Source organism: Homalodisca vitripennis, chromosome 2 (genome assembly GCF_021130785.1).
Source record: "Homalodisca vitripennis isolate AUS2020 chromosome 2, UT_GWSS_2.1, whole genome shotgun sequence".
Taxonomy (NCBI): Eukaryota; Metazoa; Arthropoda; class Insecta; order Hemiptera; family Cicadellidae; genus Homalodisca; species Homalodisca vitripennis.
The window spans coordinates 200,864,070-200,887,594 of record NC_060208.1 but is presented as its reverse complement, the minus strand read 5'-3'; the positions used below and the strand labels follow the sequence as shown (position 1 = coordinate 200,887,594).

At 34.2% G+C, this 23,525-nt stretch overlaps 1 protein-coding gene across 1 annotated transcript in view; it reads right to left on the bottom strand.

Moving 5' to 3' along the window:
• LOC124355965 (neuronal acetylcholine receptor subunit alpha-7-like) overlaps positions 1-23,525 on the bottom strand; it is a 184,858-nt gene that overhangs the window by 154,066 nt on the left and 7,267 nt on the right. Inside the window, exon 2 of the mRNA XM_046807113.1 lies at positions 16,429-16,564. Coding sequence (XP_046663069.1) covers positions 16,429-16,564 — 136 coding nt within the window. The remainder of the gene's footprint in view (positions 1-16,428; positions 16,565-23,525) is intronic.

The following is a 23,525-nucleotide window of genomic DNA, read 5'->3' as shown; positions in this document are numbered from 1 at the left end:
CACAAGCAATAAAATATACCTATGCCTTACAGTTAATCGAAAGTGGAATTCAAGTGGCAGTTTCCAGAAAAATAAATTTATTTTTATTGCTTTCATTTAAATAAAATGAAAAGTAAATCTTAGGTTAATTTGTTACTACCTTATGTATCAGCTTTCAAACCTGAAACAAAACATTTTGTTACTGTTATAAAAACAATATAGAGGTTTTGGGAATTTAATTAATTTTATTTAATTTAGACACCTTAAAAGAAACACAGCTGATATTGGATGGATCTAAATAAAAATGTACTAACAACAGGTATTTTAAATATTAATTACTTGATATTAACGTTACGCTGATTTCATAACGTATTATATGTTTATAACACATTGTGCCTTAGAAAATGTCACTGCTTACGTATGAGATGTAGATACCGTTCGCTCGCTTATGAGCAAATATAATATTCGTTTCTGATGAACCCATTCATAATCTCAGGTGAAGACGAAAGTCAAGTCCATGTTCCTAACTTTACTTAAAAACGTCATACTTCTTAATACAAGTATGTTACTATTATAGAATAGAAATAGAATAGAAAAGTGCTTTATTAAACCATTTGTTGTCTTTGGAACATGGTAAATATATTTAAAAATATGAACTTTAATACTTAAATTAATTAAACGCAGAAAATGTCTCTTGTTCCACAATGAGGTTTATTATGATATATATATATATATATATATATATATATATATATATATATATATATATATATATATATAACATAATAAACTTAACATAAATAATAACAATAATACAACAATAAGCAAATAACATAAATTAGTGCCGTGATGAAAATAACAAATAAAAGTATACTTTAGTCTTATTATTTAAAGCTAATTATGAAAATTAATCAGGGATACCTATATTCAAGCAACATATAAAATATACAATTTTACACAAACACAATATACACTTGCTTATACTTCTCGTAAACATCTATATACTATAATAAATTGTGCAATTAGATGCAAAGGTTTCCGTTTATTAACTATTTATTTTAGAAATTAAAAGTTAAATTCGCACATTAAACCCCAACTATTTATATGTTACTATTATATCTTAGCAAATAAACAATTGATTCGAATTAATGTGTGAATAAATCAATTTAAATATTTACGTTTGTTATAGTAATTGTGTAATGAGTTACTGTGTGACTTATAATTAATTTATAATACAATTTAATGTCTGGCTGCAAAGCATAGTGACTAAATTCACTACTCAAAGTGACAAATTAATTACTTTTACCAGTTGCTATAAATAATGATTTATGCATTTTGACTAAAGTAATAATAAACCTAGGGAAATAGTCACTTTGACCAGATAAAATAGAGCATATCTTACTGATGTTGGTCAAAATCATAATTTCATGATTTTACAGGAAGAAGTCAAGTTTCGAAAGAATCTTGTATAGTAACCATGCCTGCTCCACTTAACCTGACCTAACATAACCTGCGATAGCCAAACCTAACCTGAGCTAACTTCACCTAACACAAGCTGACCTAGCCAAACCTAACCTGAGCTAACTTCACCTAACATAAGCTGACCTAGCCAAACCTAACCTGAGCTAACTTCACCTAACATAAGCTGACCTAGCCAAACCTAACCTGAGCTAACTTCACCTAACACAAGCTGACCTAGCCAAACCTAACCTGAGCTAACTTCACCTAACTCAAGCTGACCTAGCCAAACCTAACCTGAGCTAACTTCACCTAACATAAGCTGACCTAGCCAAACCTAACCTGAGCTAACTTCACCTAACACAAGCTGACCTAGCCAAACCTAACCTGACCTTACCTAGCCTGACCTAACATAACCTGACCTAGCCAAACCTAACCTGAGCTAACTTCACCTAACACAAGCTGACCTAGCCAAACCTAACCTGAGCTAACTTCACCTAACACAAGCTGACCTAGCCAAACCTAACCTGAGCTAACTTCACCTAACACAAGCTGACCTAGCCAAACCTAACCTGACCTTACCTGCCTGACCTAACATAACCTGATCTAGCGAAACCTAACCTGAGCTAACTTCACCTAACACAAGCTGACCTAGCCAAACCTAACCTGACCTTACCTGCCTGACCTAACATAACCTGACCTAGCCAAACCTAACCTGAGCTAACTTCACCTAACACAAGCTGACCTAGCCAAACCTAACCTGAGCTAACTTCACCTAACACAAGCTGACCTAGCCAAACCTAACCTGACCTTACCTGCCTGACCTAACATAACCTGACCTAGCCAAACCTAACCTGAGCTAACTTCACCTAACACAAGCTGACCTAGCCAAACCTAACCTGAGCTAACTTCACCTAACACAAGCTGACCTAGCCAAACCTAATCTGAGCTAACTTCACCTAACACAAGCTGACCTAGCCAAACCTAACCTGAGCTAACTTCACCTAACACAAGCTGACCTAGCCAAACCTAACCTGAGCTAACTTCACCTAACACAAGCTGACCTAGCCAAACCTAACCTGAGCTAACTTCACCTAACACAAGCTGACCTAGCCAAACCTAAACTGAGCTAACTTCACCTAACACAAACTGACTTAGCCAAACCTAACCTGAGCTAACTTCACCTAACACAAGCTGACCTAGCCAAACCTAACCTGAGCTAACTTCACCTAACATAAGCTGACCTAGCCAAACCTAACCTGACCTTACCTGCCTGACCTAACTTAACATCACCTGACCTGACATAACCTAACCAAAATAACTCCAAATAATTCAATCTGAACCAGCCCCTGCCTACCGGTTGCTTTATCTATGATAAAAAAATCATGAATAATCATCTGACCAACTTCAATCAGATCATTTGTACAATGGCTGGATAAAGTGATAAATAAAGCATTATTTATAACATGGACCAGACATACTACCAATTATTTATAATGGATCTTGCATATATATTAGTCGAATTATTTACTTTGGCTATATATACATGGTGGGCACAAAATGGTGTCACAATCTCCTGTAGCATATAGTACTCATCACTTCAAACAAATGCGTCGACGGATTTCATTGAGCAAAGTACCGTTGGAATCGTTATAATAATTGAAAAATATTTAATGTCTTGAATGTTTTATAACTGTAGAAAAACATCTGATGTTTTGCACTTTACAAAATGTTTGTTGCTCCCAGCTTGTTCAAGCATACCTAAGAAGTTATAGTACTCGCTTATGCATTGACGGATATCGATAAAAGAACTACAGTTGGAGTTTTGATTTTAATTCCAAAATAGTTAGTGCCTTTAAAATGTTTATGACTCTATTGGTTGTTTTGTTATCTGACTTTAAACAATTTCAAAAGGTACAATTTTTTTTATTATTAAATCAAATAACAAAAGTATTAAACTGAAATTTTATCTTACTTGTCAATGGCGATGTGCAAAGTTTGGTATTTGTAACTTTATTAGTTCTAGAGATATTAATTATGTTCTAATAATGAAAATAGCGCTTAGCTTTAAACGACGTATTTCTTGAATAATACAGGACATATTATATTTTTAATGATGAGTACTATCAACCAATGGAGTTAGTGAAAAAAATTTTCAGGCATTAATTACTTTAAAACCATTTTAAAAAGAAACACCGATTTATTGAATTAATTGACACGTGATTAGTTTGTATTGCCATTCAGAAGCACTTGTTGCTATAGGACAGCTTGTTCTGTCCTAGTTGTTATATTTCTATGTCGAAATGTTTATTTCCAAAAGTTGTTTCGATTTTTGGAAAGAAACAGCTGTTCGAAATCTAAAGCAATAATTTCTCTTGTTCATAAAATTTTTACGTGGAACATAAAGGATACGTTGTTCCTACACCCCAATTATTCTATATAAAGTTAAAATCACATTAAAATTTAGTTGAGAAATAAAAAAGGTTTACAATTATTATAATTTATTTTAAATTCCACTTCAAGAATCATTTGCTCCGTCATGCAAACATGTTTTGCATGTAACTAACTAACCAAAGGACTAGTTTTGGAAAACCTTTATAGTATTAGCTTACTATGTTACTGCATGCTGCTAGTGGAATCCCCTTCCATTTAGTCACATCCAGTAAAAAACATCTCCGATTTTGGCTGGGCTGAAGAATTATACTAAAAGCAGGCGACTTGCCAGGGCTGTGCCGTTAATGGATATTTGCGCGAGCGAGAGGTTGAATATTGTGTTATTTTCTACATAAATACAGGATCTTTTATGTAAATAATGCCACGTAAGAAAAGCGTATATGTATTTTTTGTTTATCGCATAATCCTTTTTTGACTTGAATTTACCTGGTAATATATAGAGTTATACATTTTTAACGATAAAAACAAACACATTCATTCAATTTGTATCTGTAATTGTTTATATTAAAAATCCCCGAAAAATGTAATTGAATATTGAAAATGAATACTGAAAATTCCCCCTAACGAAATAGTCTCCTAGCGGAAATGCTATTTCGAAACTCCCCATATAAACCATTAAGGTTTATGAGCGTTTTAATTAATTGGGTAGCAAAAGCGGATAGTAAAGTAATTGTGCACGAACACATGGACACGGACACTCACGTATAAAACTCCAAGAACCATTTCACAATTATTGGAAATTAGGCATTAATACGAGAACGGTCCCTATAGTAGCCTACACATCTCCTGTGGGAGTTTGCTGAAAATCAAAAGAAAGGAGCAACTGGTGCCAGAACAAAGAAAGACACTATTAGCAAGACATTATTAGCAGTTTAATTGGATCACATTAGAGGGAACACGGTCTCTGTAATTTGGGGGGGGGGGGGGTTGAGTGGGGCTGTCGGCCTTTCACCCCGAGTAATTCTGACTTCCCTGACCGTTCCATCTCATTTTTGTTCCAATAAAAAAAACACAGCATGTTGAACATTAAACAAATTGTTCATATTAGCTACATCACTAACGAATGAACATGCTATAAAAGTTTAAATTGTTACAAAATAACATTAGGCCTATAATATCGCGCGTCCATTAAAAGTTTCTAGTTTTGAACATTATAATAGAAGTACAATCGGTATAGACACGTAAATAATGGTTATATTACCGTCAGACAGCTTGAAAAAAAAAACTCAATATTGCAACTTAAAGGTTCTGTAAATTGTTAATGTTGGTTTAAAATTTATTTACATGTCTTACGGATTTTTAAATTTGCCATGATATGAAAGAACTATTTAAACAAATTATTGATTTTTAGCGTGTTGAAATGCTGCTATAGTCATTTATGGAAATTATGTTTTCTACTTAAGTGATGATTGATGAGATTTAAATTTAAAAAAAAAAATAATTATTTTGTTTGAAATATTTACAGAACACTAAGTAGTGAGCAAGGTGTATTGTAGTTTAAACGTAAAGGAGTAAAATATTTGACGCGTAATTCTTTAAATATGATGAAATGAATTGTTGTAAAATTTATATTGGTTTAATTGGTCATTTAAAGGTTAAGGTGGAGGAGTGTGTGCTTATGTTTCTGGTGGATGAAGTATATATGGTTGAAAAAGCCAAATAGGATCAAGAAGATATGGAACGAAAATTGGGAGATTAACTAGAACTAACCAAAGCACCTATTTGATTTTAGGACGAAGTAAGCATGTTGGATATATATCTTGGAATTATTACAGATCTAAAGATTGAAAGAATGAAAGATGAGTCAAGCATTTGTAATCTTAGAGCAGAGGCTAGAGTGACTACTATTAGGAGAACACAAGGGAAAATAATACAGTGTTTTTGTTTATACAGGATATCAGTTAAGATGTTTTAAGTATAAGTTACATTTAATTAAAATGAACATAGCCATTTATTACTAATGAACAACAAATGTAACACACTTTTTTATTACTGGAATTATGACATGACGTAAGGGGACAAGGGTAGGCTCATCCGCTGGTCGAAAACTGGCCTGTCGCGTGTGTGACATCACCTAGCAAAGACGCTCATGTCTCAGTAAAATGCTCTACTCAGTTTTTTGGAGGTATTTACTGTTTTGAAGTATTTTTTAAATTGAATTCTATATCCTTACATCATGAACTTATGAAGAATGTGTGCCATTATCTAGTTCAAATTGCAATATCCTACACAAAGCATTATGACGCAAAAGGAGAAGAGGTGAATACTTTAACAATGATACCTATGTTTATTACTGGACTAAAGCAGCTGCATGAGAAACAGGAAGCATTGATAGCTTATAATCAGTAACTATGAATTTAAAGGTCACAAAAATCTCATAAAAATATTTTTGTGTAGTTTGTACGTATTATTGGTGAGTATAATGGTTTTTTAACGTTTTTGAGGAAATTAATGATGTTATGTTAACAATTATTACAAAACTATTAATTTTTTAATTAACTATAAACTTCTTTATGCGTTGTTTAGTGATAAATATTTTTCCAGTTGAAAGACCATCTCCTATTAATTTTAACGATCTGCGTAACAATATAATGTCAGAAGCTTCGTAATTAGACATCTGATAACGAAAGCAAGAATAATGCAAACTCCACATGATTAGTGACTTTTTATGCTCTCTACGTTATCAGAGCGGGAAGCTACTTAGCTAAGATATCGCCAATATCTCAGTTTTATTTCTTGGTACTGCTGTAATCCTCATAAAAAGATTTACATACTAGAAAGATTTATTCCAATTTACTCTGCACGTGATGTCAGTAACAACTAAGTCATTAATATAAATATTTTTTAAATTAGTAGTACTCTTCCTATTAATTTTTATGACGGCAAGTTAAAAGTAATCTTTGTACAATTAACAACTATTCTATCATCAACAATACGATAAAATTAGCTATTTATAACGTAACTTCAAAGCTTACTTTTCGTGTATTATCTCTATTTGTGACCTCTATTAAACATAATTACTCCCGCTATCGGTGATGAGTTCACTTTGACTTCTTACGACCGTTTGTGCATTACAAATGAATGTTTTGTCTAAATGATATACGGTTTTCGACAATAAACTATATCATTAACAAACAAGTGATATCCATTCCAATGATACCCTGATAACAACATGTCAGCCCCTTTGTGCTCGAACAATGGAGCGAGACAATGGAACAGCCACAATACCAGCTATCTGCAGTACAGCCACACTCTGTGGTATCTAGCCTCGTATGAAACGCGTTTATGAGAAACTGATACAGAACACATAGGTCACTCACTCACTGGTCCTGTAACATGTGTATATGTGTACAGCATATGTGTACACGATAGTTATTTCAGTGGTCTTAGAATACCAAATATTTAAAAGCAGCCTTAACATTGTATATATAGTTTCAGGAGGAATTGATGGGCTAGAATTACGTATGCACAAGATATTATTTAATGTAATTTATTTATTTTCTTTTATTACACTGACATGTTTCAGGACTAAGACCATGATCCCGAAAATTGTTGTAATTTCACCTCAAAATTCAAACAAACCAACATAAGTACGAATAAAAATAGTAAACAGGTAAAAAAGAGTAAAAGAAATCTTATGTCAGACTATGTAATTTAAAACAATCACGCACTTTGTGTGGATTTTTATTTTATTTTGCATATTGTTCTGATATAGGATGTTTATTGCGAACTTGCATAGTATTCAATAACTTTTAAGGATCTTTTTTCATGGTTCATAAACAATTATAATTCTTCTTTAGTGTTAATATATTTTTAGATCAAAATTTAACCATTTTTTTCAAGTCCTGAATACGAATGGTTAGATGAAATGTACTCAGATAAATGTGATTTCATGCGTGTCTCATTATTTTATTTTAGAATTTATTTTTGGTAGAATATTTTGGTAAGTATTTTGGGTAGAACTTTATGTATTTTTTTTATTTTATAAGTCAGCCAAACTGCTATTTTATCGTTGCTATTGTGGTTACCTATAAGGTGATTGTAAGAATTTGATATGGCCTAGCCAAATCCCATGGAGTTACCTTCTCCATAATCAAACTAAGGGTTTATTATATGGAAATAAGCTTCATGTAACATACCAAGTCTATAGTTATCGTGTGGACAGACAGGCCGATATACTGACAAACAGAAATTATTTTTTCCCAACCCCGCGAGTGATTGGGTCGGCTAACACTCCGGTGTACAAGTTAAACAAGCAAATATTTTAAATCTTATTTTTATAACAACTTAAGGATTTACTATACCATTTACATTTTAGAACATTAGGGTTAACTAAACATATTAGGTAATTACACTTACAATGTCTAGAGACAATTATTTAGATCGGTTTAAGTTCTAAAGATGCTACTTATCAGTCATATTGTGTTGATGAAAGCATTCACTTCCTGAAGTCGCCAGTTCACTTCAATTAAAAGCTTTAATTGGCTAAGTGGGGGTACTTAGCCCCGCTCCTCACGTCAAGAGTACTTAGAGAAGAACGTTAAGTACGGAACTGTGTACTTAGAGTTAAGCACTACTACTGTACGTATCCTGTTACATTAGCACCATTTGATCCATCACATTCATGGATTATGATAATAAGATTTACAATGGAAACGCGCTGAGCATGCTATTACAGGATTTGCAGTGTTGTTTGCCGGTGTCTGTGTGTATGTGTCTGTGTATTTACGTATGCTGTGTGTATGCAACCTGTATTCTGCGTCACTTCCGTTGTATTTACGAGTGGAAACCGCGCTGAGCATGCTATTACAGGATTTGCAGTGTTGTTTGCCAGTGTCTGTGTGTATGCACCTGTATTCTGCGTCACTTCCGTTGTATTTGAGTGGAAATCGCGCTGAGCGTGCTATTACAGGATTTGCAGTGTTGTTTGCCAGTGTCTGTGTGTATGCAACCTGTATTCTGCGTCACTTCCGTTGTATTTGAGTGGAAACCGCGCTGAGCGTGCTATTACAGGATTTGCAGTGTTGTTTGCCAGTGTCTGTGTGTATGCAACCTGTATTCTGCGTCACTTCCGTTGTATTTACGAGTGGAAACCGCGCTGAGCATGCTATTACAGGATTTGCAGTGTTGTTTGCCAGTGTCTGTGTGTATGCAACCTGTATTCTGCGTCACTTCCGTTGTATTTACGAGTGGAAACCGCGCTGAGCATGCTATTACAGGATTTGCAGTGTTGTTTGCCAGTGTCTGTGTGTATGCAACCTGTATTCTGCGTCACTTCCGTTGTATTTACGAGTGGAAACCGCGCTGAGCATGCTATTACAGGATTTGCAGTGTTGTTTGCCAGTGTCTGTGTGTATGCAACCTGTATTCTGCGTCACTTCCGTTGTATTTACGAGTGGAAACCGCGCTGAGCATGCTATTACAGGATTTGCAGTGTTGTTTGCCAGTGTCTGTGTGTATGCAACCTGTATTCTGCGTCACTTCCGTTGTATTTACGAGTGGAAACCGCGCTGAGCATGCTATTACAGGATTTGCAGTGTTGTTTGCCAGTGTCTGTGTGTATGCAACCTGTATTCTGCGTCACTTCCGTTGTATTTACGAGTGGAAACCGCGCTGAGCATGCTATTACAGGATTTGCAGTGTTGTTTGCCAGTGTCTGTGTGTATGCAACCTGTATTCTGCGTCACTTCCGTTGTATTTACGAGTGGAAACCGCGCTGAGCATGCTATTACAGGATTTGCAGTGTTGTTTGCCATGTGTCTGTGTGTATGCAACCTGTATTCTGCGTCACTTCCGTTGTATTTACGAGTGGAAACCGCGCTGAGCATGCTATTACAGGATTTGCAGTGTTGTTTGCCAGTGTCTGTGTGTATCCAACCTCGGAGAGTTCAATAAAAAACGTGTTTCCCAACCCAATCATCAATCGTAATTCCATCCACTCCAAAATATATAAACACTACAAAAGGCCACTTTAAATCATGTTTCACAAGTCATACGCTTTGTTTCGGGCAAAAAAATATTTCGAATTCAGAATAATTATTTGAAATATACACAGGGCGTCTTTTTTTAAATGCGCCACCATTTCGATCTTAGAAACTATAAATCTGGCAGCAAAGTTTAAATTGGGAATTATTACTTGTTTTAAGAACTGGTTACGGATTCTCATCTCTGAACTTCCACATCTACATTATTAAGTAAATGATCAACAAAGTTTTAACAACTTAAATTGTTTAAAATTAGTTTTCATATCAAAACAATAATAAAAGACACAGTGTTCCAAAAGAAAAACAAAGTTGACCACAATGTTAAAAAATAACCCAGAGTTTTAAAATTTCAAAATAAATATTTTTTTTTTTTATTTCTCTAAAAACAAGGAATGGTCCCAATTTAATGTTTGCTGTTAAATTTATAGCTTCCAATATCGCAATGATTGCCCATGTAATAAAGGCACTATCTTATATGTATAAATTTAAAAATACTTTTATATAAGGTCACAAACAAAAACCATTCAAGTATTCAGGCTGTTGGCAGTAATACATTAAGGAGAGAACAAAACAAAATTACCTCTTACAAGGTGATGTCGTCATGAAACATTAGAAACAGCAGAGCAAGGGGTTGTTTTACGTTGCCTTAATTGCTTCAGACATTAGTGTGGTGCATTGCACTCTTCACCAATGAGGGTTGGAGAATATCAGAGGATACACTGGCGTGATGTACGTCGCTACTCGCAACAACCGTTGTTACTGGGTGCATCAAAGGTTACACATGATAACAATACATATGCAAGTTATATTAAGTTTGGAAATTATTCGATTGCAGCAATAGCGGTAATAGTTGTCACTATCGATTTCCACAGGATAGATGGTTTGTAAAAATCTCATAATTTAGTATTTTATTTATTTTTTTAGGGAGAGGCAGGAAAAATGCAATTACGCACTCAGGTGGCCAGCCTGTAGTGTGGCACTCCTCCCCAAAACGGGTTACCCACTAAAAAACCTCCTCTACTCTTTAGGATTCTAACCTGGGATTGTTTATCACATTACTTCAGGCTAGGCCTAAATTTGGCTTAAGCGCGTGGGGCTCGCTCCTTATACAGCCGCTCGGTCAAGGGATCTGGGCCACTTCGCGGTCCAGATCGGGTTTCTTTTCCAGGAGGATGCCCCGGATGAAATGTGACAAACAATCCCAGTTCCCCTCATCCTCCATAATTTTTTCGCAGACCGTGTCCACAGAAAAAACACCGAGTTTTCTTGTGGCCTTCAGGCGGGGCCTTTCCCAACGCGGACAGCGGAAGGAGGTGTTTTCCGCGTCGTCGGGAACGCCCGGGCAGTAGATGCAATCCGGTGAACCGGTCTTGCCCATCCGGTTCAGGTACGACTTGAAATAGCCGTGACCTGTCAGGAACTGCGTGAGGTAGTAGTCCACCTCGCCATGCCGCCTTTCGACCCATGGTTGAACCTGCTCGATGAGTCGCGCAGTCCATCGTCCTAGAGTTTCGTGCTCCCAGCTGTGTTGCCACTGCTGGAAGGTTCGGGCACGCTCTTCGGATCTTGCCGATCTCGCCTTGTCTCTGATAAATCGCCTTCCTCTCCCCTGCCAAGAGCTTGACAGGGATGACTCCGGCAACCACCAGGACGGCAGGCTCGGATACTGTCCGATTGGCTGGACTGCGGACTGCATCAATAACCGTCTTCTGCTGGACCGAGGACCCCACACATTGGCCATCAATATTTAGTATTTAAAAGCGTCACCGATACACTGATATATTGTTCTTTAGTACAATATTTAACCACATCGGAGACCCTGAAATCGGCACGGAAATGAATTTCTAAATCGATTATAAATGTTGCTAGTTTCTCTATTGTTGTTGAGGTTAAGCTGGTAGATGGGACATTGAAGTACTGACTTAATCTATTTATTAAAGACAGTTCCATTTAATTTTTTTTTTTTTGAGTCATTAGCTGTGAATAGCAATTTTCTGCTTTCGTGAATAGTATTATATAATTGTACATATAACAAAAACAATATAACCAATTTAAGCCATAAAATAGAATACTTAATCCATTTCCATTTTACAACTCAATGATTACCACACAAAACATTTTAGTATGTTTCATTTACACATTTCCGTCATATAGTTGAGTATTATAAATTTAGTAATGCTCAAATCCCACAGAAAAAACATTTATGTAAAATAACTTAAACAATATAATGTAAACAGCTGCACTTTTTGTCATCATATTCATTGAGGTTACAACAAAAGTAACAACAGATTGAAATCATATTTTGGGACTGGAAAGTAAGTTTTCTTAAAATTGGACATTACAGCATATTTATAATAAATACGCACTTCTATCAGATTTTGCATCGTATGTTGAGGTATCGATGGGTTTCTCGATATTTTCGTTGGCACCATCAGCAGTTACAGCTGACTATAAATGTATTTTATTTTTGAGTACAGTCAAGGAATTGCATTCTATGTTTTAGTTTTTTATCAAAACGTATTTGTTACTAAAGATACTGGTTAGTTATAAAATAAATATAAATAAGTAGTATTATCGCCTCAACATAGTACTACATAAAAGTGATCATTCTCACAAATATAGTACATTTTCAGCATTTAAATACATAAACTCATTTTTTGCTTCTCTTAAAAAATACCATTCCCTTAAAATTGCAATAACCAATGTAGATTAGTTTTACCTTTTTTTTAAGGAAATAATTTGAACTTGCAGCCTAATCCATTTGGCTTTTATTGTAGTGACAAGGGGACTTAGATACAAACTATGAAACATATAATTCAGCATGACAATATTATGATAACATCTAATGTACTACAGCAACAGCTGCAAATATCCCCTACAAAATAATTTATGGATTTAAAATATTCCTCTAGTATGTCAGAATATTTGTCAGTTTAATTTTTATAAATTTGGAATACCTGCTGTTTGTAGTTCTCTATATGCGGTAGAGATGTCAACTTATCGAAGGATCCAGATCGGGACACCTTACGTTGAAATAATGGAAGAGAAATATAATAATTGTCAAGCAAGGGTGACTAATCAACATTGGTAATCAAGGAAGTTTAGTTCAAAATCACGAGGCTCGGTGAAATATAATCTAAACCTAAATCCCTCTCCAAGGCCAGCGGTAGGTCCTAGATCCGACCGTCGAATTGTGTTGTGAATAGTGTTCTAGTAAGGCTTCTGAGTTCTAAATATGCAGCCATTTAGGTTGTAAGTACATTGCTGGACTGCCGCAATTCAGTTTCCAAAGCAATCTGGACACTGTTGCAGTCAACACTCGATGTTATCCAAGGAGTTGTGAATGTTAAGTTACGTGACGGTTGGTTGAAGGAAATATAACTATTCTTGATAATAAATAAGTGTTACTTGCAAAATTAAAAACATATTAAACTCCATTGTTAAAAAAAGAGAATCATCAAATTGATATTAAATTACAGGAATTACAATATAACGTATGTAAATACAGATTACAGAAATTCATTTTATACGGATGATTTCGTAAACTCGGTAAACTGTAGGAAGAAATTCTATGTTATTCGCGAGCAATGGCCACCCTGATTAGAGGGTAGGAGCAAGTCTCGCAGTAAGGCGGGTGAATGTAAGGCTTTTTGAATAGCTTTTACCCCCCCCCCCCACCCTCTTACCACTCTCTTATACTCGCTTTCGCCGCCGCTCGCTCCAGACGAGTTTAATGGTTTCCCTTTTCCTGTACACCTCTGCAGCGAGGCTCTCCCACCGAGTTGTAGCTTTTAGGTTCGATATTTGATGAGTCGAAATGGATTTACAACAATTTCACTATACTGCGGTATTTGCTATTGAGTATAGTAAGTAGTGTAACATAATACACACATATCTGCATTTTCGAAATGACGTTAGATGATTGCAGTGGTATATAATTATTTAAAATGTTTATAAGCCAACCACCCAAGGAAGTCATGTGGGGTGAAAGGTCACAAACAACATTTATTGTGAATTTTGATTTTAATACATTTCATTATACATGTCCATGCTTTGTCAATTAATACATGTACACAGTTTTTAATAGTTCTTGTTAAATAATAATAAAAGTAAATTTTCTATAACACTGGCTTATAATATTGAGAAGATATAAGATGTGAATGAAATTAGAGGAAACATTCAGTAAGTGAGTGCTAAATAAGGCAGTTTAAAGTAAAAAGATTAAACATTTATATAAGACTTATAATCTGATTTTGTATTACCTAAATATTATTTTAAAGTAGATGTCATTAGTAAATAGCGCTTTTAAATAATATAAAAAGATCCCAGTTTATGGAAAATACGAAACAACAGTTGCAGTGCAGATTTTCGGGTTTACAGTAAAAATCTAAAAATCTTACTTAAGTAGATTTCCTAACAAAATATTTTCGAGAAGACATTCATGGATCAAAACTAACTTTCAATAAATGACGATTAATTTACCCAATGTGCTTAAGTAAAAGGTTTGGATGATTCAATAGCTCGAAATGTATAGGTCGATGAAAATCTATTCTTAAATAATAAAAATGTATAGTTGCGTAGAAAGAATATAAGGTAACTTTAGGAAGCATCAATGTGTGAGTGTCAAAGTCGTTAAGTGACATTTTCCCTTCTTTCCCCAAGAAAGTGGCGAATCCAAAACACATTAACATCGACCCAGGCTCCAAAGTAAACGCAACAGTTCGGGAAAAGGGCAATCTACATAATAGTGGCACTCGGGGGCACTCGCTGGAAGGGATTCAAGCCCTCCTTTACCACCTGCCCCGCACAAGTCAGTCGTCTTTTTGTGCTCAACTCAAACATACATTTATATTCCTCCAATATAATACTTTCTTTGCCAAGATCATAAAAATACACTACTTAACTTCGTGCTTTGGCAGCGAACACGTATGACGCGTTTATCACAAAATGTCTTCATCCTTGAAAATTTAGACCTGTCATATACTATACTGAGTAGTAATATATTTGTAATACTACGAAATTTCCTGGATATATCTATGATGACAGCACATAAAGGTCAAATAATACTGGAATTCGGTGCTTATATAGTATGCAGACAATATTGGAACTCCTACGTATACAGAACACCTAAAAATCATTGCAAAACGTTAATCTATTCAACATCAAAGAACTCCATATTTTTAACGTCACACTATAGACAGAAAGATATTTATGTAAAGATCCCATAACATGTATTCATGATTAAATGATAATGATTGGAGTTATCGTATAATGCATTAAACATGCTATCTATTCTACCTCCGACTTTATGTTGCCTTATACTTTTAATAAGGATTTTGAGGATTAGTACGGCAAAAATGAGAATAATTTAAAATCCATACCAATAATTACAGTAAATCACACGACCTCCCGCATCTTATAATATCAGTACTTTAACACAGTATTGTTATGATACGAAGGTTATCCAGAAAGTAGTTTAAGTTTCGCTCTGTAGCCTCTAGGGGCGGGTCTGTCGCGTTCATTTTGATGTCAGGATGTTTCTAAGTTAAGTGGCTATCCAACCGTGCTAGTGACATGTAACTGTCCCGCCTTGTTGTTTTAATAGTAGTTTTAATTTGTTGACGCAATTGAAAAGCTTGCGAGTTGTGAATACGGTCAGTAATACAGTTTCAGTAGCACTAGAAACCAATTGAGATTTATTGCCAACGAAGTTCATGGGAACGATGTGGTTAATCAAGGTTGAGTTCGTCAGTGGTGCATTAGGTTCATAAATGACCGAACTAATGGACATGATAACGAACGAAGTGGACGGCCAAGCATTGTGACCGATGAATTTGTCTCTAAAGTCGACGAGTAGATTACAGAAGACCACCGATTCACAATAAAAGAATCCTAACTTAGTTTTCCTCAAATTTCAAGGAGTTTGTAAAGAGAAATTTTTACTCAGAAGTTTAGGTTACTATAAACTTTGTGCAAGATGGGTAAAGAGAATCCTAAGAGAAACCCACAACAATTAGCGTATAGCTGCATCATTGACATTTTTGGATTCTTGCGAAAGAGATGGTGAAGACCGAATCAGGAGATGAGAGGAGACCAACCTCTCCGACCAACTCCGAATCAGGAGCCCAACAGCAGACGAGACTTGGGTAAAAGAAGTAAATTGTGAAACTGCGGGAGGGTGTGACTACCTGGTTAAAGTCTCAGGCGCTAGAATTTTATAACGCTGGAATTTCAAAAGTTTAGTGCCAAAATTTGTATGGTGACTATGTTGAAAAATAGTGTTTTAGGGTCACTTTGAAATGTATAAAATAAATTTTTTTTGTTCTTTGTTTCTGTTTAAATATATAAAAACATAATATACTTTCTGAAAATAAATTTATTACAATTATTTTTTGTAATGGATGATAGCTTAAAAACTTTTTATCGGGCTGTTTTTGAGAGTTACTCATAATTTATTTAATTAAATAAAGTCCTCGTTATGTTTAACTTCTAAGTTGGTGGGAACATATACATAAGGGGGTCAAAGTATACGATACAAATACATTGCACTAACGTGCATCCACCATGTACATAAGCGTACATGACATCCCTGGAGGATAAGGGGAGTGTGTAGTGGCTGTGGTGGCAGCATTGAAGTGCAATATGTCACACAGCTGATCTGCTGTCAGGTCTGCCACCTGAGTCCCTACCTGACATGATAATTCCCTATAGGTTTGACGCGGTACGTTTTCAATTGAAGTTGGTGGAATGAACACATTTCGTACAATTTCCCATTAGCATGGAATTCATACCGTGCAGAATGTATATGAAAAGAGTGTAAAGAAGAATGTGCTATATTTGATCATTGTGTGTTTGATCATTACCTAAGTAATCGCTTGTTGATAAGGCAAATTGATGAGTTTCTATTCTAATGCTTGTAGAAACGAGTTTAGAGCGTTTGTAATAACATCCGATACAGTTATTTAACGTATTGTTTCCTTATTACAGTTTTATTGGATATTAACTAACCTTTTAATACATTGTGGAATAAAATAATAAAACAGTTTGTTGCCAAAAATGCACCCATGTTAAATTTACTTATTTACTTTGGGTGCTCTTTACAACTCTAAAGGTTTTCAGTAACTTCACTTTACTTGAATGACATAAACTTAATAGTATACTCAAATTGGAGGAGGATCTCTTCTTATTGGAATACACTATTTTCTAATAATTGATAAAAGAAAAGTCACAATTTTCCAACAATTTTATTTTTATACATGAGGCATCTTTGATGTTGAGAGGCCTCGTGTATAAAAATAAAATTATAGGATAATTGAGACTTTTCTTTCATCAATTATTAGAAAACGAATATTATAAGTTTACATACTTCCACGAGAGGCTGGCACAATTTCAGGATACGATAGTATACACAAAAACAAGCAAACTTTTCATACAATTATTTGTCTGTTGTTCTAAACCGATGGATGTCACGAAGCTGCACTATCTAAAAATGGCGAAATTTTTTAGTAAAGGAATCATTTAATCGGTAGAACTTTGGTAATGCATAAGATAATTGTTAGAGTAGCTGGGGCTCTCTAGGTGTTAAATTGTTCTGCGAGCGTTAAAGTGATATTAGAGAGAGTCTGAAGCAGAGAAATCCTTCCTTAATCAATGGTAGCATGATTGAGATAGTCTTTATATCCCTCCCCATGTGAACTGTACCATTCCCCAACGTGATTATTCCAGTAGATGCGCAGAAGTTCTTATAGATGCAAAAGCAATAAGAGGTTACTTAGGTTGCCCCTAAGTGAATACAAGAAGTAAAGTAAAGAATGAATTATTTTACTAGGAGAATTAAGGTAGGCATAAGAAGCCCTCTCTAACACTTAACGTGGGTACCAACGGCTTAAAGGTGACAGGCGGTTAGATACGGTCATATATCCAAGCAGCAGCCACGCTCGACGTTATTTGATTGGGTTATCTCGCGATAATCGTCGAACCCGCTACACTGCGCTGTTAGCAAGGCACCCAGACCACTTTTATCCGGATATTGTAAAATTATAAAGGTACTCGTAATGATATGGCATCTCCTCAATACCTCTCACTGACATCATGTATGTTTGACGGAATTTGCAGAAACTGCACTTGGAACTGTTCAACTTCTATATTTGATAACATTCAGTACAGTACTTTTAGTAAATTAATAATAATTACGAACAGGAAGTATTTTGTCCATCGTAATTTTACGATTATATGAATAGAAACAGGCAGACAAAAAATAAATTAATTAGTTCTCTGAATCTAAAACAACTTTTATTAAAAACTAGGTAGTAAATTGCAAAATGTTCTGCAATAACAAAAGAACAATTTAAAACAAACGTTAGAATGATAAACGTAAACTATAAACGTGTCATATATCATGCCGCGAATCCAACTAAAGTAAAGTTATAAACATTCATTTAAAGTCGTTAGTGGTTTATCAGCTTCACTCCTCATAAACAATTGAATTGGTTGTCAATGATGATAGAATGAATCGACGCGACGAGACGGGTTGAAGTGAACTGAAGCTTGAGCTTTAATGCACGGTTTAATACTGAAGAACCTCTTATCAAGCTCAAATTAGTTGTCTGATTAGAGATAGCTTAATCATCGTAAAAAAGTAGTACCACATATAATAGTATCATAGTACATAACGCCTATATATTAAAAATACTTATTAATATAAATTTTAAACTTATTGCTTTGTTTACGATACTACTCGTAACTTGGGTGAAGGACAAACATTTTCATTGCACAAATCCTTTGCAAAACTGAGCAAATGGAAAAAACACGTTTTTACGGTAATTATCCTTGTTAGTCTTAACTCGGAAATTTAAGTCTATAAAGCAATTAACATGCGTAACTTTTACGTATTTTTATTGTTTCCATTTCAAGAGAACAATCATTTCAAGACTTGGCCAATATAAATCTGGCCGACAATAATTACTCTATATAGCCTATGTAGCTCGTTAGTGCTGAAGCAAAACACAAATATTCTCTCCCTCTGAAGTATAGTTAAACATTATCGTGGAGCTTTTTTGAGAGCGTAAGAACTACTGATACACACTAAGATAACGAGGTTCATTTAAAAAATTCCAATTGTTATTCAATGGGAATTTTTATCACTTATAAATACACGGTAGGAGTACGCTCAGCATGTGCCGCGAATCAGGTGTCGCTGATGTTCAATATAAAATTTCATGTCTATTCTTCGTTCCACTGATGATTTGACACATAGTACGACAAGCAATCGTACAGAAAAGAAATTTGTTCATCCCCTTCGAAAAAAGAAACTGCGTAAGCCAAGTCTATAATAGCTCATTAATTTTTCGATATATCGTGCGGACAGACGTACAGACTGTCAGAAATTATTTTCAGCTCCTCGAGTGATAGGCTGCGCTAAAGCCTAAATTTAATTTCAGAAAATGTGAACTAAATAAAAAAAATATATTGTTAAATGTGTGGTTTGATTTACACGGTTTAAGTAGTTGTTAGTTTGTTCATTTAGTTTAAACGCGAGAACAAGAATTATTATAAACAAACCAGATTGATGTCAGACGTAAGATTTCTTGATTGCATGTTTATTTTGAAAACATGTTTTATCGCTTGCATTTTTAAAATACATACTCGATAGGCTTTAGAATGCAATTTTTGTTTAAGAAGAGGACAGATTGAATTCTAGAAAGATAGTGTTCTATGCATACACACATACACATACATAGAGTACTAATAACGACCTCAATGAATAAATGTCCAAAACCATTAGTTATGAAGCAGTTATACACACAGTATACCTTGATTGATATTGTGTGTCAAAATTCCCACGATTTTGATTTTTTTTAGAAAGTAGATGTTTTATGGGCAAACCGAATTCTAGCACCTTCGTGTAAGGAATCATATGGCCTGTTAAAAGAGTTTAACCAATAGTTAAAATTAAAACTTACACAAGTTACGAATTTTCGCATAATCTGTCAAGGTTCGTGAGCCGATAGTGAAACAAGTATCTGTTGAATAGTCCATGTTCAATAGTTGAATATTTCTTGTAAATAAGTATAGTTATTTAATTCAACATTAAAAAGTCTATTGCTTCGCTGTAATATATTTTTGATGTCTATTTCGGGCCATATCATGAAACAGATAAATTACATGGCATTATATTCACTAAATGACTTTTAAATTTGGTTGGGATAAGAGAAATATGTTTTTGCATTGAGGTCATGAAAGCAGAATAATAAAGTACCCCTTGCTGTCTGTGCCATTGTCCATACCATCCTCACCCCCTACCCCCAACACCCCATTTGTCATATCGAGAAACCCCGTGATGATTTTGTAAGCATTCACTCAGCTGACCTACTTTACCTACGGAACTGGAAGTTACACATTCTTGGGAGAAATGACAAAACATAGGTTTTTAACTTATTTATAGAACATTTAAAAGTGGATTTGAATTACTGCGATGTTAGAAAAGTATAGAAAGTTTATTTTGTTAAACTAAATTAAAGAAACTGTTTATTTTTTTAATCAGTAAAAAATTTAAATTTTGTTACTCAAAGTACCTTAAATATCGAACAAATATAGTTAATAAAGAATTTTATTGCGATTTCGTTAGATTTTCATATGATTTCAGCATAAATACTAATAATATATTTAAACCACGTAAATCAAAGTAGTAATTTTAGAGAGAATAAATTTTAACGTCTAGAAACAATAGCTGAATTATTGGATTCGGAAAACTCAAAATCCAATTACTAAAACCTATTTAATTAAAAATAGCTGGTGAGCGTAGTTTAAACAATACGTTCGTTTATCGGCTCTCTGAACTAAAAGAACAAGCGTTTTATTTAATTAAACGTACACAGAGGTAGGGAACAATTATACTTGATCTCTAGCCTTGCCAGCGCCGCTTATTAAAGCGTGTGAGTTGTATGTATATAATTCTCAACTCTTTTTCGTACCTAATATAATGTCAGTTCAAACATAAATATTCAATAAAAAACCTTTCGGAAGCGATAAAAAGATTTTTGAAATAAAAATTTGGTTTATTTAAATTATATTTCTTTACTACAACGTATTCTAAATATCATATTTAGATCATACATTGAAATAAAAAAAATATATATAATAAAATTTCTTAAACGGTTTAATCTTTACCCGCAGAATTAAATAGTGTTTTGTATAGCTGTCGTATTTATGACGAGGAGATGGTTTTGTTTGGATTGATTCTGCTATGAATATCATAAAACTGTAGAAACACTTTAATAATGGAGGTAAACAAACCTAATAAATAAACAAGTAAACCTATAACCGTAAACCGTTTATGAAATATTGCAATGTAACATTTCGAAAGAAACTTTATGACCTTATATATATATATATATATATATATATATATATATATATATATATATATATATATATATATACATTAAATTGTATAAATGGCAATTGCCTTATTTAATTTCAATAAACGTTGAATCGCAAAAAGTACTTGCTCCGCCGGGAGTCGAACCCGGATCTCTCACTTGCCGGGTGAATGTGCTACCATTACACCACAGAGAGCTTACTTTTTCCGATTCAATTATGTTGTATTTGGCCGTATCTGTCACATATGTGTTTAAATAAGCAAACTAACATATGATCGGAAGACCAAATACCTGTCAAACGACTTTTATTTACATTAAATTGTATAAATGGCAAAAAAATATATACTGTATATATTTTCTATGGCCAGTGGTATTAATATGTTATGCCTATTACTGATGTATACTTTGGACTGAAGTAAACTGTGCAGATAAATATTGCAGGATTCGAAGAACACTAATGTTCCAAACTTATTCAGCAAAGCTGAAATGTCGCGCTTATTCGTGTCGTAATTCTATTACGAAAACCATAAACCATTATATTGTATAAAATTGATATGAAACGTTTACAGCAATGAAAATTTATTAGTGAAATTTAAAATATACGTTATGAGGGCTGATTTGCAACTCACAAACGAGAAGCGAAACATTTAAAATATGCGCTTTTTGAAAAGTTGAATAGTCTTCAAGCTCATCAACCTCAAAATCTTTAAGATCGTCTTTAAATTAGAATAAAGGCAAGGTAGGAGTACGCCGGACTACGTAACAGGCCACACTGAGGTTGCATGCAAAATTCCAAGTCAGCAAATTTCATCGTGCTACATATATTACCATTGCACATTCTAAAACATAATATGACTGCACTCAGTTTGTTTAAAATTTCTTTAGACTGTGATTTTTCCGTTGTCATCATATACAGTATACCCATAATACCAATGTCAATTATGATCATTAGCAGTCAGCCAAATTCAATGGAGTGACATGCACCATCACCAAACATGATTTTTTATGTGGAAAAACGAACCTTCATGCACATTTTTTCTGAGTAGGTCGGTGCGTTCTTGTGATTTCGTACTGCCAGACTGATATACATATAAGCAGACACATGCAGGCAGACAAGCATATTTTAGTATTATAAAGGACAATTAATATAATATACTGCATTCTACCTACCTATATTAGAAGAATTCACATACAGTAGACTTTATAATGCTGTTCCTTTTAAACATCATGTATCGAAAAAATAGTATGAAATTTCAAGCAAATATCGGTTGCAAACGATTGAAATAGCCACCAACGAGTGTGGAAGTTGTACAATAGTTGTTATATTTAGAATCACAATCACAGTCAGTGTCAACGAAATGTTTGAATCAACACAGTATTTTATGTTCACTAAGGCAGCTCACACAAGCTTGTAGTTAATAGTCTCTTCATTATACACTACTCGATCTGTTGTCAAAATTGTAAAGTAAACGTTTATTACGTGGTGTTTAAAAAATACACAGATGAAATCAATGATGGATATAGAGATGGATATCAGTGACGGATTTTACTCGCTGTTCTTATCTGACTGATCTCAGATATTTTTAAGAATCTAAATACGTTCTAATACGTTGTATACGTTCTTATTTATATCAAATTATAACGTTATAAAAAATAATCTAATTATAACTGAGAGATGTATTAACAGTATTTACAATAGAATTGACATACCGAACGGGTATAATAAGATAATAAGGACAGTTAGAATCAGCTGATGCTTGACGTTTTAGAGAGGAACTGTCCATATAGTAGAATCAAACCGGCATAATAGAGGTGTATAACTAACCCCCGGAGAAGAAGTATACATAGCCGAGTTTGAAAGCAAAAACACTAGCCAGTAGAGCTACAATAACAGGAAGTAGGCCTACATTGAAATTTAGTTTGTCTATTTCTCAAATTACACGTATAAACCATATAAGATAGATACTTTAACTTGAAGTGTTTATGTATATAATAATGAAAACGAGTGTCGGCTTTAGGCGCTTTTAAATAAAATTGCAACTTTTATAGATCTGGGAAAATTGCATTCCGATTAAGGCCAAAGTTTTTTTACGATTCAGGCATGAGTGTACTATGTTCGGGACTGTAATTTTAGAATTGTATAAAATGTTGTTAAAAAATTATCATTTTAAGTCTTATTCGTGACCGTAGTTTAGTAAATCACCATTTAAGAGTTTTAATTATCAACTTTTAATTGAGCAGATTTTGCTCATTTAGAGCAAGCGGGCGC